This window comes from Aulonocara sp. 'chitande type north' Nkhata Bay, linkage group LG22, assembly GCF_057382095.1.
Source record: "Aulonocara sp. 'chitande type north' Nkhata Bay isolate Kocher_YH1m ecotype deep benthic linkage group LG22, A_spYH_male_GT1.1, whole genome shotgun sequence".
In the NCBI taxonomy this organism is placed as follows: domain Eukaryota; kingdom Metazoa; phylum Chordata; class Actinopteri; order Cichliformes; family Cichlidae; genus Aulonocara; species Aulonocara sp. 'chitande type north' Nkhata Bay.
In genome coordinates, this window is record NC_141364.1 from 26720965 (window position 1) to 26739209 (window position 18245).

The 18245-nt window shown below is 44.0% G+C and overlaps 1 protein-coding gene across 1 annotated transcript; it reads left to right on the forward strand.

Moving 5' to 3' along the window:
• The first annotated feature begins 417 nt into the window (after nucleotides 1-417).
• LOC147304322 (SH3 domain-binding protein 5-like) lies at nucleotides 418-16956 on the forward strand. Its single transcript, XM_086281330.1, has 9 exons — nucleotides 418-830; nucleotides 1083-1145; nucleotides 4587-4715; nucleotides 13555-13719; nucleotides 13806-13936; nucleotides 14373-14415; nucleotides 14520-14736; nucleotides 14884-15252; nucleotides 15503-16956. Exons 1-9 carry the CDS (start codon nucleotides 753-755, stop codon nucleotides 15676-15678), a joined length of 1371 nt encoding a protein of 456 aa, XP_086137456.1. The 5' UTR covers nucleotides 418-752; the 3' UTR covers nucleotides 15679-16956.
• The last annotated feature ends 1289 nt before the right edge of the window (nucleotides 16957-18245 follow it).

Here is an 18245-nt window from a genome sequence, read left to right on the forward strand (position 1 = left end):
TTCAGTGTGGGAGTTTCAGTCATTGTGTAAATGGACTGTTTATAAGGCTGGGCAAACCTGTAGTCAGCTGAGACAGACGAAGTCACTTGTATAAGTGACAAAATGTTTCTCCCACTGAAAACGTTAAGTCCAGATACACAAAATCAACCTTGAGGGATGTCCTTACCTGGATGACTGAGCATACATCAACAGATCATGCATGTGATTGTTTATCGGTAAAATCGATAATACGTTTATCGGTACTTTCATCTGTTGTATCTGGTTTAAAAAGCTTGTGCAGTAAGATTATAAGTAACTAAAATATAATGTCCAGATAAATAATCTGAGAGCAAGTATCCATCAAACATAAACTCACGCGCAGCGCCACTTTTAAGCTAACAGCTTTGTAATAAGACACGTGCCTGGCCCCTCCCCCTTTCAGGTCCGGCTTGCAGACGTAAACGTTACGCGCCGCTTTTATTTTGAATGTCCCAAACGGAAGTAGCCGTAGGTCTCGCTGTAGTTAAACGCTTTCTTCGTTCGCAGCTCGTCCTCCGCGAGGTTGTGGTCCGCTGTAGTTCGCGTGTCCGCTCTTCCCGCGGGTGGACGTCTCTTTAAACTCGCTGCCCGCTTTTAAAAAGCCCAGCTATGCACCGCGCTAAAGGTTAGAGGGTGTTTGGATCGCTCCTGTGCTGTTCAGCACCCCGGGGTCGCGCTTAGTTTGCGCCGAAGACCCTCGTTTGGTTACCAGAAATCTCCCAGAAATTCCGACAATGGAGCGAAATGGGAATACCTGTGAGGATGACCTGCAGGGTGCTGACGAGGAGGAAGAAGTGGACCCCAGGATACAGGTAAGGTGGGGTTAGGACAATGATTCCAGATGTGGAGTGACAGTAGGTTAAAAAATGTCAGAGCGTTTGTGTGTGTTTGTGTGTGTGTCATATTTTGACTGTCTCCAAAATGACCTACTGAGAGCTGTAAGTTCAATAATTTGGTTAACACGAGTCACAGCCTGAGGATTGCCAGTCTTATTTAATCACACTCCTCCCTTTCTCCCTCTCTGTGTGTGTGTTTTCCATCACTGGTGTGTTTTCTGTAAACAGGGAGAGCTGGAGAAGTTGAACCAGTCTACAGACGACATTAACCGCTGGGAGAGTGAGCTGGAGGTGAGACCCAACAACACACACTGCTGGCATCAGAATTATTGCCCCTCAAACACCGAGAGCAGGGCGTACGCCGAGCTCTGGCACCCACCCAGCAGTCACTAAGTCTCACTTTTTTTAAAACTCTAAAGTGGTGAGAAATCGTGTCAGCGCTGTGAGATTTGTCTCTCTGCCACTGTAGTGTCAGGGATTTGCCTATCAACGGTGCCATTGTTTTAAAACAGTCTAAACGGAAAGCTTTCGAAAGATGGAAAACTACTAAATGTGCATCAGTGGGAAGAGGTGGAAAAACTGAAGCAGGAACTGTCCCTCCCTGCACTTTATAAACTCCTAGTGCAGCTGTGGTCTTAGTCGGAAACACTGCCGTGGAGCGGTTGGTGAAATTCATCTATTTGCTCATAACACTCACGTTCATTTAGGAGTCTGAACAGAAACAGGAATCAGACACATTATGGAGGAATAAAGGATGTAAAGTGAAGCGAACAACTGCAGGAGGGCAGACGGCACACAGAAGGGGCAGCTTCGGCTCAAGTGTGTGCTAGCTGGGTCACTGTTGAGGAAAAGTGAAAACATTCCAGAGCGAGGCCTCAGTTTTTCGTTTTCCTGAAAGTAGGCCTCTTCTGTTTCTCATTAGCCCTGCGCTCACATCCAAACCCAGCAAACCACAGCTGGAATGACCGTAACAGCACGCACAGAGACAGAGAGGGACAGGAGGAGAGATTTTCCTGTAATCCATGTTTTAATCCATGTTTTCCAGCTGAATTTTAACTTATGTATATATATATATATATATATATATATATATATATATATATATATATATATATATATATATATATATATATATATATATCCTGATTTTATTTTTTAACGTATTGTTTCTTGGTGCTTTTTGGAAAGCTCAGCTTTTTCACAGCTTTGGCAGTGTTTACAGGAAACAGCATTATAAGTAGGGTGATCGATGTGAATACACAAGCAAACAGAAGAAGAAACATGGATGCATCTGGAGGCAACAAAAAAAAAGCTAAGGAGGAGCTAAGGACTATGGAAGGAGCCCCTGGCAGGCTGCAGGGGGTCCTCCTGCAGCCTGGAACTGATTAAAAATGATGTACGGTAGATTCAGAGGATGAGTAAGTTGGGGCGGAGAGTTTAAATCCACAGTTGACTCTGCCTGCCAACACAACGTTAAATCTCTTCTATGTCTGGCAGATGTGGGACTGTGCCCTTGTGATGCGTGCCATCATGAGCCTCCCATAGAAAATAAACAGAATTTTAAATTTTAACCTTTATTATGAAGCGATAACTAAGTCTTCTTTATTATTGTCCCAGAGGAACAATTGAATCTGTCAGCTCCTGATGAGCTGAGCTGCCTTAACGAGCTTAATATACATGTCCTTATTTTTTTGTCATACATATAACATTTGCTGTGGTGAATTGAAATAATGCAGTTATTGTATGGAAAAGTTAAATTAAGCTTTTTCTACTCTTGGCTCTGTATGATGTCACTGAAGGGATATCATCTTGGGTACACACCTCTTGAATGTCTCTAGAGTATTCTGGTCTTTTGCTTATGGGGAGCATCCACCCAGACGAACTTTGAGTTAAACGCAGTATCTTTCAGGAATTTTTTTAAATCCAGAAAAGCCTTGAAACAGGACCTGAGAGATGCATCTGGCCCTGCTGCCACTGAAAATAAGTGACAACAGGACTGATGGAGACATGAATCCAAATCCAAATTCTTCCACGGCGTGTGTTTGTCCTGTATTGGTCCACTCAACCCCAACAAGTCATTGCAGATGGCAACCCTGAGCCTGGTTCTGCTGGTGGTTTCTTCCTGTTAAAAGGGAGTTTTTACTTCCCACCAAGCAGTCATTTATAGGGGGTCATATGATTGTTGGGGATTTCTCTGTATTATTGTAGGGTTTTTACTTTACAATATAAAGCGCCTTAAGGCAACTCTTGTTGTGATTTGAAGCTATATAAATAAATTACAGTTAAGTTGAAATGTTTGGGCCCTGAATGCAGAAAACTACCATCAAGAAAAGTGGACAGTGTGTGATCAGCAGCTTCATTTTTCAGTATGACAGTGATACCAAACACACTGATAGTGCATTATAAACATGCCTGAATAGAAAAGCGCACAATGAAAGAACACTATCAGTCATGGATTGGCCTCCCCTGAGCCTGGACCTCAACATTATTGAAGCAGTGTGCGATCATGCTCACAGAGAACCAAACAAAAGGCAGAAACATCCAAAGAAGAGCTTTGAATGTCCTTCAACAAGCCTGGAGAACTATTCCTGAAGACGACTCAAAGAAATGGCCAGTATGCTTATGTAAGGGAGTTCAGACTGTGATGATGAGTAAAGGTGGTCATAGCAGGGCTTAAAGTAGGTGTTGACAGGTGGGGAAACCCCAGGTTTCAGTGTCACGGTGCAGCGTGGAATAGGTGACTCAAACAAAAAAAGTGAGTCATCCAATAAGTTTTATTCTCAGTAGATTTGTCTTTGACATTACCTCATTCTTTTGTTGTCTTGTATGATGTTTGCTGATGTTTCAGTAACCTCTGCACGTTTCCCACTTTCTTAGTAAAATATAAAGAAATAAGGGGTGACTCAAGACTTTCTCACACCGCAGTTATTCCATTTGTTTACAATAAATCTTGAATTTGTTTGATTAAACTAGTTTTGAACATTTGGCATTTGAATCCACAAACATTATATTTGTGTATGGTCGTGCCCAGTTCCAACAATCGGGCCCCTATTTAGTTTCATGAGCAGTATGTAAGGCCAGCAGCGTGCTCACAGAGTTTACCTTGTAGATTCTGTGACGTGTCACCCGTCTTTGCAGGAACAGGACGTAGGAAATGCGATGATGTCACAGGAAGTGTGTTTCCTGTAGCGCCCTCTCCCTTCTCCCTCTTTAACCGCTCATTTATGTCGATCTGTGCTCTGTGAAGAGGATGCAGCTGCTTTTAAACCCCTCTTCAGCAAATTAAAGCATACACAGACACACAAAAGTAGCTGCATAAATGCACACGGATATTGGGCCCTCCTGCAGTAATGCTTCATCCTTACTCATACTCATTCAGTGGGTCACCACCAAAAAACATAAGCAATGCTGCTCAGCAACAATGAGAGCTGACACACCCACTGCATAAAACAAAGAAAACAAAATATAGTTTACACACTCTACAGTTGTGTGTTACATGGGTAAACCATGCTCTTGTATATGGGTATGACTAATGGGGGCAACAGGAAATCTCACACCACAATAAGGCCTGATATTACACAGATATAAATAATAACCACAGTTGTTGTTCTGTAACGCTGCACTGAAGACACAGTGGTGCTTTGAACAGTCTACCATGTCCAACCTAATAGTGTGACCCGATAAGTTCCTCTCCTCATTTCTAAGTGTGTGTGTTTGTGTGTGTGTGTGAAGGACTTCCGTCAGAGGTTCCGAGCAGTGCTGGTTGAGGCAACAGTTAAACTGGATGAGCAGGTGAAGAAGATCGGGCGAGCCGTGGATGACTCCAAACCCTACTGGGAGGCCCGCAAAGTGGCAAGACAGGTACACACACATGCACACACACACATTCACAAGAGTGAGCGGGAGTGACTCCAAGGTCAGCAGACAGTGTGAGGGCAGGATTACTGAGGATTAACAATGAGAAGTTTAAACAGAGCCGCTTCTATCTACTTAAAGGGAGTACGGTCACATGACGCCTATATTTAAACTCAGTCACAGCTCTGCATCTTAAGCTAGTGTCTCACGCATGCACGCACGCACACGCAGTCTCTGCGTGGTGATAGACTTGCGACATTTTGCATGGCCTGACTTGTTTCTTTTTGCTGGATCTGGGAGTACTTGTCATGCTTGCAGCACTGCTGCAGGGAGACACAAAGCAGGGCAACACAACCTAAAGGTTAGGACACCAAGTCTGTGCTTCTCCCTCTGCAGTGGCTCATCTCATTTATTGCTCCAGGCTGTTGAAGCTTCCACCCCTCCATCCTAGCCAATGCAGGAGCTTATGAGTCATGCATCAGAAGGCTGACATTTGCATGTCAAACTGAAATAGATTTTGTACACGTGTGTGTGTGAATGTACGTATGTGTGTGTATGTTGCTTATCTCTGTTGCGCTGTGACAAAATACCTGCAGGTGGCATCTGCTTCTGGTATTAACACGTGAGAGCCAGGGATTACTGCGGGTTTTGAATTTTGATGGGACCGGCATTTGCACGAAAGGATCAAAATCCTTTGCTTGTGTGCGTGCGTGTGTGTGTGTGTGTGTGTGCGTGTGTGTGTGTGTGCGCGCGTGTGTTTGGGTGATTTAAACAGAGCAAAGCCGATAACGGTCTCGGGTTTAAACTGGCGTATTGTCTGGTTATGATTTATAGACAAATATTTAATATTTAATACACGACCTACTTTAAAAGGACTCATGCATGACCTCGCTGACCCTCCACCACAGACACACACATATTCCATCTACCCCCACCCATAAGCCAGTTACATCCCCTCAAACACCGCCCCCCATGTTTTCCCCCTTACATTCCAACAACGATTGGGGTGGGTGGGGGGTATTTTCCTGCACTGTCCTCTCTTTTGTCCCTTTTACCCAGCATTCACTTCTGCACTGCTGCCTGTCTGGCTGTCTGTGTCCACGCCCTGCATATCCCACCCTCACCACATTGGGTATTAGTCACCTTTCTCCACCTTTCCCAGCCCTGCAACCATCTCACCCGTTTGAAATTGTAAATAGGATGTCTTTAGAGAGACTTAGACATCAGACGGGGTGACTGTGTCTGACACATGAATGAGTCTCTCACACACACACACACACACACACACACACACACACACACACACACACACACACACACGCAGCCATGGTGCATATCACAGCCTGCCAGGCTATTTCAGATCCAAAGAACATCATATTGTTTGGTTCTGAGTGTCACATGATTTGGTCTCTATGACATCAACTTAATTAACTGATAACAAAGCCCATTCATTATGTGCGTGGTGTCTGAAGCTCAGTGTGCTTTTGTGCCATGAAGATAATGGCAAATTGTGTTCTCAAGCGTTGACACGTTATTCACGAGGGTGACAAAGACTTTTCGTCAGGCTTTTTGCAAAAGGCAGAAACTCACACAGCACTGACACTTCATGGAAACACCACCAAGCCAGCAACGAGAAAAGCTGCTCTGATTGGGAAGTTCTGGTATTTTTGTGTCTCTTTCTGTCTTCATCTTGATGGATGTTGTTTTAATGTTTCAGTTCCTTTTTTCTGTTTTTCTTCTTGTTTTTGCCTCATTAAATATCTATTACCCTCCTTCTGTTTCCCCCCTCAACCTCCCTGCTCTTAGAGCCTGGGAAATGGGTCACGATGAGAGACAAAGAGGAAGGATTCATCTTTACCACTTTGTTGAAATAGCAGATCGCGCGCAATAAAAAGCTGTTATCTTCCGCCTCTTTTCTCTCTCTCGTCACCTTTCACAGGCCTTCGCAACAACACTGTCACGACAATTGATGCCAAAGATTTTGTATTTTCTACATTTTTTGTGAGTTGGAGCTAGGGCTGCTCGATTATGGCAAAAATGATAATCACGATTATTTTCACTGAAATTGAGATCGCGATTATTTGACGATATTTATTTAACCCTTTAAGACCCACCATAGAACCAAGTCCGCCAGAGCTTATATTATTTTTTTAGAATAGAATAGAATAGCCTTTATTGTCATTGTACAGAGTACAACGAAATTGGAGTGCCACTCCCTTGGTGCAAGTTTCAATAATAAATATAAATGTAAAATATAAAAAGTACAAAAAAAACAATCGTAAGTACTCAAACAATAGTATGTACAATATATACAGGATAGCAGCATTAATATAATGACAGTATGAATAGCAGCATAATATCATGACTGTGACGGTATGGAATAGGTTCAATTGTTTTTGTGCTTATTTACTACGGTGATAGCTCTGGGAAAGAAGCTATCCCTGAATCTGTTTGTCCTGGTTTTATGTGACCTGTACCGTCGGCCTGACGGTAATAGTTCAAACAGTTGGTTGCTGGGGTGAGAGTAGTCCTTGATGATATTGCCAGCTCTGCTGAGGTACCGAGAGTTTGCAGTGACCTCCAGGCTGGGCAGAGAGCAGCCAGTGATCTTCTGGGCTGTGTTGATGACCCTCTGCAGTACTTTCCTGTCTGCAGCTGAGCACCCTGCATACCATGTTGTTATGCCGTACGTTAGGATGCTCTCTATGGTGGCTCTGTAAAATGTCACCAGCAGCCTCTCCTCCAGGTTGTTCCTCCTGAGCACTCTCAGAAAGTGGAGACGCTGCTGGGCCTTTTTAACCACCGCTGTAGTATTTGCAGTCCAGGAGAGGTCATCAGAGATGTGCACGCCCAGAAACCTCATGGAGTGTACCCTCTCCACACAGTTCCCGTGAATGTAAAGTGGGGCCGGGTCTGCTCTGCCCTTCCTGAAGTCCAAGATAAGTTCTTTAGTTTTCGTGGTGTTCAGTTGGAGGTTGTTAACTGAACACCACTCAGTCAGTCTGTTGACCTCATCTCTGTAGTCCGACTCCTCCCCCCTTGAGATGAGTCCAACCACTGTGGTGTCATCCGCGAACTTTATGATGGTGTTTGAGAGATGGGTAGGGGAGCAGTCGAATGTGTAGAGCGTAAACAGGAGGGGACTCAAAACACATCCTTGTGGAGACCCGGTGCTGAGTGTGATGGTGCTGGACCGGTGGGGGCCGAGTCTGACAGACTGTGGTCTATTTGTCAGGAAGTCCTTGATCCAGAGGCAGATGGGGTGGAGAGTCCCAGGTGAGACAGTTTCTGGACCAGGATCTCCGGGATGATATGATTGAATGCTGAGCTGAAGTCCAGAAAGAGCATTCTCACATAGCTTCCTCTGTGCTCCAGGTGACTCAGCGCAGTGTGGAGCGCTATGGTGGTAGCGTCCTCGGCAGTGTTGGTCAAGTTACTTGAAAAAAGTAATCAGTAACTAATTACTGATTACTCCCCCAAAAAAGTAATCCCGTTACTTTACTGATTACTTATTTTCAAAAGTAATTAATTACTTAGTTACTTAGTTACTTTTTAAAAACACGATTTACAACCTGAAGAGGTGATAAAGTGATAGATCTTTCAGCCCAATTCTACTTTTTCTACATAATCCATCATACAAAATGTAATCAAATGGAAAAGTCTCTTTTTAAAACTTGTTTTATCAGTTTTAATCTTTTAACTTTATGCATCAAGCAAAACATTTAATTATATGCAACATTCTCTGACTTGAATAAATTAGTTTAACATTTAAACCTATTTTCTACACATTCCAGCACATAAAATAAAATATTTTTTGTGTTTTCACTCACTCTTTCAAACAGGTGCAAGTAAAACACAGCAGAAAATAAATAAAGTCAAAGACTCAGCGGTCCTTTTGCTCTATTTTCACCTGTAAAGCAGGAGCAGGGTAGGCGGAGGGTTACCCTGGTGCAGGTGTGCTGCGGTCAGTTGAAGAATCCGCGCGAGTGTCTCTGTGAGTTTCCCATCACGTCGTAGCTACTCGGTGCTTGCTCGGAAGTTTAGGGGTTTTTTTCGCTGTAAAAAGAAGTTTTCTTCCCACGCACGATGGACGCTAATGTTTTTGTCACTTTTTATGGAATCAAACTCAAAGTAAGGTCAGTACTTCCACACTTTAAACGCTGCACGCTCATACTCTCTCCCGCACTCGATATATTATCCATTGTTGATCTGCACACAGCTGCTGTCACCAACGTCGCACTTGCTTACGTCACTGTCATGAGACATTCTCGCAAAAAAAAATCACGGTTTTAGTAACGCAGTAACGCAGCGTTCCTACGGGAAAGTAACGGTAATCTAATTACCGATTTTGCAATAGTAATCCCTTACTTTACTCGTTACTTGAAAAAAGTAATCAGATTACAGTAACGCGTTACAAGTAACGCGTTACTGCCCATCTCTGGTCCTCGGTGGAACGATTTTTCCTGTAGGCAAATTGGTGGGGGTCCAGAGTGGGAGGCAGACCGGCCCTGATGTGCTGACAGACCAGTCTCTCAAAGCACTTCATCACTACAGGCGTAAGTGCAACAGGCCTGTAGTCATTTGGGCTGGCCACAGCTGTCTTCTTGGCGATGGGGATGATGGTGGAGGTTTTGAGGCAGGGCGGGACGGTGTTTGATGACAAGGAAAGGTTGAAGATTTTAGTGAAGACTCCGGTCAGTTCGTCAGCACATGCTCTGAGAACCTTTCCATGTATTCCATCAGGACCTGCCGCCTTCCTGGGATTCACTGACCTTAGAACACACCTCACTTGGTGCTCCCTAAGTGTTAGTGTGCCAGTGCTGGGGGCGGGTGGAAGTGGTGTGGCAGCTGAGGGCTTGGTCGTCTCAAAGCGGGCGAAGAAACGGTTTTACATGTTGTAGTGCCGTTTGTGGGAGCATTTCAAGTTGCTATGCAACTGTTATAGCCCATATTTTAATAATATGTATGCATTAAGTCCATAGTAACTACATTAATTGCAAAAAAGTGCAATAAACTACAAAAAAATTGAAAATCGTTTTTGTTTTTTGTTTTTTACATATATTTCTACTTGGAGAAATTTAAGAGGTTTATCCCTCAAAACTTTAAATACAAAAAAGTTGCAAAAAATAGTTTACAACAACAGGAAATTTATTTTGAGTGTCTTCATAGTTTTATTTTGGAGATACACCAATTTTTATATACTGCAGGAAAAACAAAAAAACAATCCTATGATGCAAATTTGCAAAGAAAACAGCAGGTGCATCAAAATAAACTATTTCCAGCAGTGCAATTCGAGTTCTAAGCATCCCAGAAACTATTCAGAAAAGTCAAACATGACCAGTATAGGCTTTTAAGGCGTACAAGTAAAAAAAAATACATTTTCCGCGAAAATGACGTCACTTCCGGTTTCGGCCAGGAAATGGCGGACATGCGACAGTTCGCGCTGACATCTGTTTCACTGTGGGAAGTGTTACGAACAGCTGATCGGATCGGCAAAGCGTGTTTCTGGAGTATTATGTTTTTGTTCCTGCAAGCGCTTTTTATGCAATTTTTGCAAAGCTATATGTGGAAGGAAACCGTGACCGAGGACAAGCTGATGGCATAAGATGTAAGTACAACTCCTCCGGTTTCATATGCAAAAAAAATTATTGCGCTAGCTTACACGGTTCAGGTTCTACAGGGATTTAAAAATAGTTACGCAAAACGGAGCGTGCAGCTCTGACCGGCTTTAAAGGGTTAACAATAACAATGTATTGAATAATGACTTTAAAAAATAATATAAAATGGTGTGCAACACCACTGAAGTTTTTTTTTTACCTCTCTTTTCAACCAACGGCAGTCACTCTCCTCTCCAAATAACTTCTGCTTAGCTTTCCGAGCTTCCCTCGGGTCCTCTTAATCAGCGGTCTCCAACCTTTTTTGCGCCACGGACCGGTTTATGCCCGACAATATTTTCACGGACCGGCCTTTAGGTGTCGCGGATAAATGAGGGAGGGGCTAATAATCGGCTCAGTCATTTTTAATGATCGTTGAAAGCCCAGATCGTAATCGTGATTAAAATTCGATTAATTGAGCAGCCCTAGTTGGAGCAGACCTCTGATCACTGCTGGGTTTATCTTAAACATGGCCGACGTTACACGGGTTAACAGCTTGTGTGACTACACTGACCTTAGTAACGTGAAGTGCGTTGCTATCAGGGACAAGGACAGAGAAAATCTCCTGGTTATACTCCAACTTTTTTTGTAGCTCATTAACACTGCTGTTGTCCACATTGTTTTCAGTCACTCAAAGTATACAGGTGTATACTTGCTAGAAGGTTGGTGTCAGTTCAGCTCACTGCTTGAGCAGGCTATATGTTGCAGTGGCCCTGGGATCAAGTCCAACTTGCTGCCCTTTGCTGCATGCCTTCCCCTACTCTCTTTGCCCCTCTTTCCTGTCTACCTCTCACTGGTGACCTATTAATCAAAGGCAAAAAGCCCCTCCAGAAAAGTGTTAGCAGGTACTGTACTTGTACCTATCTATCATAGACAGACTATTTTGATGGCACTATATTGCCTTTGAATTCAGGTGGTTTCAGTCTCATTGCCACAGGATTGAAGTCAAGCACAAAGCCATGCAGTCTGTCTTGTTTTAATGTGCTCTCTGAATTTGAGTGTGGCACTGTAACAGGATGCCACTGTTGCAAGAAATCAACAGTGAAATTTCTTTCCTCCGAGATATTCAACCATCAGCTGTGAGTGGTATTATTGTTTCAGCTAAGCATGGCCAACGAGCTGCTGACTCCATAACTGTAGCGCTCCAAACTTCCTCTGTTATTAACAAAAGCACAAAAACTGTAAACCGGGAGCTTCACCTCATGGCTGAGCATGTAGGTGACCCGGTGCTCTTGTTGTAATGGTGTATATTACACAGTGACTTTAGTGTTACTGTGTTACATTTCAGCTTCACAATAAGTAAGAAAAATAATTGTTTTCACTGTTTCTATAATGTAAATCCAAGTATAGGCTTCAATGTGTAGGCTATGTGTTAAAAGTGACATAAGTTTCTTATCCTTGACGTCATGTCAGCAGGATTACATTCATACAGACCAATTCATGTGTTTCAGCTTGGGTTTTGCTTTCCTCTGCGTCTGCATCTGTTTATGGAAAACGCTGGTAGAGAAATCGCTCTTGGATTTTAAAGAATAGATGTTTGAGACGTTGAGCTGTGCATTCATGTTAACATAATAATAAGTGTTAACATGAATACACAGCTTTACTTCTTAGTTTAAAAGGACCATTTAGTAGAAACAATCGTCCATTGAAAACACTTTGAGATAAAAACACAAAGTAGACGAGCAGGTTTGGTTGCATTGTAAACCCGACAGACAGGCAGCATGAAATATGTCCCTCTGAACTGCTGTACTGTTAATAATACACTTGTTAAATACTAATCACCAGAGGGAAAGTTTCTCCCTGATTATTATTATTCTCTCTTTCAAGGACATTGAATTGGAGTTACTGTAACTACTTCATGTTAGCATTCAGCCAGTGCAATGACCTTGGAGTTATGCCTGTCTGAGTGGGTCCAAATATGTCCAACGTGATGAGAATAACCCTCCTGTTAACTGTGACTGTGGGCAGGAGGAGCCCACTGACAGTGTGTCAGATTTCCTCAGTGACAAAGATTCTGTTTGTCTATTGGATCAAGGCTCAGTTGTCTTTTTCTATGAATGTTGGCCTGTTTGGGCGTCATAAGGACTCAACCAATTCGATTCAATTCAGTTTTATTTATATAGCGTCAAATCACAACAACAGTCGCCTCGGGTTGCTTTATATTGTAAGATAAAGACCCAACAATAATACAGAGAAAACCCCAACAGTCAGACAAGCTCCTTATGAGTAAGCCTTTGGTATCAGTGGGAAGGAAAAACTCCCTTTTCAGAGGAAGAAATCTCAAGCAGAACCAGGTTCAGGGTTAGAGGTGTGAGGGGAGGGAGGACGAGGGCGGGTATGGGTCCTAAATTAAACACAAAGGCAACACAAAGACTCCTGGTTCATTCATACCATATAAGAACTTAGTGAACTTTTACTTCATGAAAGCAATTTTAAGTCATTTGTCACTATGATTTATAAGGGACCTGTTTTGCTTTTCTCTAGTTTTTGTCATTCTTCTACTCTGGATAAAGTTTCAGCTATGAGCCAAGTTTCAGGTTTCAAGATCAGTTTTGTGTAGATTTTTCTAATCTTAATGATGTCATATCTCTAACATGGTCATCTTGGGCACACAGCTCTGGCTCAAAGACACTGGGACTCTGCACACCCATTGGCTAATGTTTTATTATTGACAGATCATTAACCAATAACAATACGCTGCTTTAGCCTTCCTGCCGAATCTAAGAAGAACCAAGAGGGTTTTTTTCCCAGTTACCGGCTAAAGTTAAGGCACTTATGCATGAGAGGGCATGTGGAGGTGTGCCGTTGTCCATCTTTTATACACAGTCCATGCTTTGGCTGTGAACACAGCTCTTCAAATCTTTTGGTTTTGTTTTTCAAGGGCAACCAATCAGGATGAAGCTGGCTTAAAGCAAGTAGGGAAAGAAGCATAAGCAGCTCTTTTTTTTTTTTTTTTTTTAGACTGCACCGAGAACCAGTAGATGATAAATGAGCGTTATTTTGACCAGTGAGCCAAGCAAAGGTACTCTATTAGGGAAAATATGGAGCAGGCAGTGAGCTGTTTCACATCAGAAATGTGTGAAATGTTAGCAGTAATATTTACCTCCTGAATTGTATTTTTAGGTGGAACATTTGGTTTCCAGTCTGACTTAATAAGTTCTGACCGCTGCTTGTCCTTCCCTGAACTCCAGGCTCAGATTGAAGCGCAGAAGGCCACTCAGGAATTCCAGCGGTCGGTGGAGATCCTGCGGGCAGCCAAGGAGACCATCGCCCTGGCCGAGGAGAGGCTGCTCGAGGAGGACACCCGGCAGTTTGACTCCGCCTGGCAGGAAATGCTTAACCACGCCACACAGAGAGTAAGTATATAAATGCAGCACAGCCCAAAAATTCCATCCTGAACGAGCGGTTTAGCCTCAGGCGTTTTTTTTCTCGGTCGTTTCAGGTGATGGAGGCTGAGCAGGCGAGAACGTGCAGCGAAGCAGAGCACAAGAAAACAGCAGCCAACCACAATTCCTGCATAGGCCACATGAGGCAGCTCGAGAAGAAACTGAAACGCTCCATCAACAAATCGAGGTTTGTGATCGGATTTTGGGAAATGCTGCTCATAAGTTTGCCGCCGCCTGAACCTTTTATGCGAGCGTGTTGGGGGTTTTTGCCTTTGCTGGATAGATTAGCAGTGAAGATAGACCGGAAACAGAGGAGACAGAGTGCGAAGACACACAGAAAAGGGCTGTAGGTCAGATTCAAGCCCAGGCCACTGCACTCTGGCCATGGTGCAAGTGGTTGCCTGCTCACCCACTGAGCTAAAGTGGCGCTCGAGAAGTGGGGGAAGCGAAATTTCTGTAACCTGATGAAGTCCAGATGTTTTGTGTGTTGGCTGACAGTACTGGGTTGCGCTCCCTCCATAGAGACGTGGAATGTGACTGCACACGGAGGAGGGTTGTTCTTCCAGCGGGCTAAATTTCTCTCCTCCCCCTCTCACTTTTTTCTTCTTCTTCTCCCCCTGCAGACCGTATTTTGAACTCAAAGCGAAGTATTACCTACATCTGGAGGTATGTATCACCTACTCATAGACTCGAAGGAGTAAACATAATCTATATATCTGTGTTTTATTACAAGGTGTCTTTGCTGAGAAACACTGTTTTATTTCTCACAGCAAATAAAGCGTCATGTGGACGAGCTTCAGGCCAAACTTGTGGTTGCCAAAGCGGAGTACCGCACGGCGCTGCGCAACCTGGAGAGCATCTCAGAGGAGATCCACGCCCAGCGACGTTCCCTCGCCATGGGCACCAGGGAGCAGGGAGTTGGAGCAGAAGGCGACGGCGGCAGCGACGACATCGCCAACTTCAAGATGGAGTCGGACGGTTTGTCGAGTGAGTGCCACGCCCACTCGGAGATGGGCAGTCACCTGCGTCATCGAGCCGCGTTATCATTTCTTTGTTTTTGTTGAGCCGTTTGCATGTGTGTGTCTTCAAGCTCACATCCCCGTGTGTGTGTGTGTGTGTGTGTGTGTGTTTCAGTGGTGTCAGTGTCTATCGACGAAGAGGGCAGTCACAGCAGCTCAGAGGAGGAGGCCGACTCGCACTCCACCTCCTCGCCCCAAGCAACCTCTTCCTCGCCTTCCACCTCTGCCTCCACCCCCGTCGACATGCCTCAACCTTACTCGTCCTCCTTGCTCCACACCCCCTCCTCATCCTCCTATCTCTCCTCCTGTCCCTCTTCCTCTTCCATCCTGTCCTCCTCTTGCCCCACCGGTGTCCTGGAGCTAGCGAGCCCCTCTGGCTCTCACAGCCCAGACTCAGTGTGCAGTTCCGGGCACACCTCGCCTCTCCTGGGCCCTCGCAGCCAGTGCAGCGGCGCCTCCTCTCCAGACTGCGACCAGGAGAGAGGTGTGTGTCCCACTGAGCACTGATGTGCAACCTGATCCTGAGCACGTTTCCTGACAAACAAAAGCAAATCTAATGACTGAGGAATTATTTTGGCAGAGGATGTTACAGGTTTAAAATAAAAGTAGGAGTCCTTGTGAAGGACTCGTAATGTAGAAGTTGCTGGTTAACTTTTGTCTAAAACTCTATGTCGGATAATTTCCCTGATTTAATTGAACCTTTCCTTGCACTTTTCTTCCTGCGTGTTTTCCAGGCAACAGAGCAGAAGGAGCAGAGGCGACAGTGGAGAGCGGTCTGAACAAGCTGACCTTGAATGTAGCGCAAGAACGAGATGAGGATCCCGCTGATGAGCGAGACCCCCACTACATTAACCCCGAAATCACATCTCCCACCTCCGCCACGTCCATCCTGCTCCTCAACAGCGTGTGACGAGGATGCGTCGTGGCGCGAACTCTCGCCATGCGCAGCTTTAAGACTCAGTGGATTCACTGGCAGAAGACACAATGGGAGGAGAGTGAAGCGCTGCACACCCGCATGACTTTGTGTCTCATTCGTTGTGCTGTCTAAACATCAGTGCTGTCACGTGGAAGGTGCTGCGTGTAGCGTGTTTAACATCTTTCATTATAAACAAATGAAATCAGGGACAGGATGACTGATGGACTCTGCTTCACCCTTGTGGTGTTGAGTGTCAGCACTGCATTTCCCCTGGACCCTCCCCTTCCCTCCTGCTCTGTATTTGCTACAGAAGACAAAGTTCTTCTCATCTTGTGCCAAAAAAACTGCGTATTACGACTGTGTGACAAAGTTCCTCTACAGACTGTGGAAGACGTTGGTGATTTCAGTTGTGTTTTAACATGTTCACGGGTCATGCAGGATATTTCCAAGGTAACACAGGAAACTTTAATAGTTAACCTGCTACTGTTGGCACCGGTAACATGCATTTCATTATTTTGAACAGCGTTACGCTCCTTTCTTACTCCATGTCTAAATTCTTGGACTGATTTTCAGGTCAGATACGGGGGGTCAGTTCATCCTTATTTTTACCCTCCAGTTAAGCCAGCTTTCCTTTGATTGGTTGCCAGAGAACAAACAGGTTTGTGGACCTAAAATATCCCCTTTCTGTGACATCATAATCTTAAACATAGTGTTTGAAACAATCTGAATTAATCACTTGTACCTAAATTGAACTCATTTTTTAAAACTTTGGCCCACCGCTGTAATAGTATTTATAAAGGATAATACGTCCCCTTTAAGTGAGGGTCAAACTGGGACAAAGACGAGCTGTCTCCTGAAGGATTAGTCCATTTTCGAACCCCTCCCTTCTACTCCTGTTTATTCCAAATGAAGAACGACGGCGTCGGCTCTGGAGAGCAGAAGTAGGACCTCGAGTGCAGGCGACACTCTGAACACTAAAGAGACTTCACGTGGGGGACTGAGCCCTGTTTTTGAGGCAGAACTGGTCTTCCATTTGGATTTGTGAATGAGTGACTGAATGTGTGTAAAGTGCAAACCGCACTGTGAGGTCGCCGGTTTGCACGGATGTGTGAGCGAATGACTTTTTGAATGTGTGTCTTGTGTTTTTTGACCCTGTAGTACAAATACTCTATATTTATACTCCTGTATTCTTGTATATGAACGATGTCGTGTGGTTATCGTTGTAGCTGTTTAACACCAAATAAGCAATAAACACGTACTTCATCTAACTCATCAGCGAATTGATGGTGTGTGTTAGACGTTCAGGTTGTTGATTGTCATAGTGGTGATCACTGCAGCCTGGTTTTTGGGAACTTTTTATTTTATGTTAAAACATGCCACCGGTGGAAAAAAGTGACCCAAGTCATCAAATGAAGCACTAACAGCTGCCTCGTGCTGCCACAGCTGCCAGCGTAGTGCAGTAAAGATGGTCTAGAGTTACAGATTTGCTCGGCAGCAAGGCCGACTGGAACTGCTGAATGTGAAAGTTCTTTATCTGCTCAATGTTTTGTTTGGGGATATTTGGTCGTATCATTTGATAACCTTCGCTTTTCCTGCTGATTCCTTTTCCAGTCAGCTGTTTTTTGTTTTGGTTTTTTGCAGTGACACACACTCTTTTTTAGCTCTGCTGAGCTGTTTAAGAGTAATCTCATGACTTCAGTTAGTGCCCTGAGACAGATCGTAGAACGACTTCTCACTCTAAAATCTTTGTCCATCTGTCTGTCTGAACAGGCTGCTGCCAGCAAGCTACCTTTCAGTTATTTAAGATCCTGTGATCTCCCCGTCTGTGCCAGATCAACTCCAGAGGTTTCACTGAGGCAGGGGAACAGCACAGCAATGCTCTGTCACACACTGACACCTAGTGACAGGGTTGGGTTCTGTTTTTTATGGAGCACAAAAGACTGTATCTCGCTCTCAGCATATTAAATGTTGTTTGTGGTTTTAGGTTATTAGAAATCAGATTGCGTAAGAACAAAAGAGTGCATTAAAACATTTACCATACAAAACTGAATGACTGTAATTATACAATTGCTGTCATGGCAGAAAGAAAGTACGCCCTCTGTCACTTTTAATGTTCTTAAAGGTTTTTAAATTAGTTTCATTTCAGTGGTAACACAGCAAAGATCAGATTTCTCACTTTATTTGTTTGGTTTCATTTAAAATTAGGCCAAAATGCAGAAAAACAGAGTACACGCTGATATTTAATAGCTTATAGAACCTCTTCGACCAATTATCATTTTCTGTGCCACTTGATCAGTCTCGTAAATCTCTGTGGAAGAAATTTGGCTCGCTCTTCTTTGCAACGTAACTTCAGTTCACTGAGGTTTGGGCATTTGCTTATGCACAACTCTCTTAAGGTCCCACCACAGCATCACAATCAAGTTGAGGTCTAGAGTTTGGCCAGGCCACTGCAGCACCTTGATTCTTTTCTTGTTCAGCCATGCAGTTGTAGATTTCCTGCTGTGGTTGGGAAATCCTCGTGGTTTCTGCCTGATTGTGCTTCAGCCAGTACTTAGTTTTCA

Coding starts and splice junctions, on each gene's coding strand:
- LOC147304322 (XM_086281330.1), top strand. CDS start 753: ATGGAGCGAAATGGGAATACCTGTGAGGATGACCTGCAGGGTGCTGAC. Junction 1,146..4,586: donor GCTGGGAGAGTGAGCTGGAG/GTGAGACCCAAC, acceptor GTGTGTGTGAAG/GACTTCCGTCAGAGGTTCCG. Junction 14,737..14,883: donor GGAGTCGGACGGTTTGTCGA/GTGAGTGCCACG, acceptor TGTGTGTTTCAG/TGGTGTCAGTGTCTATCGAC.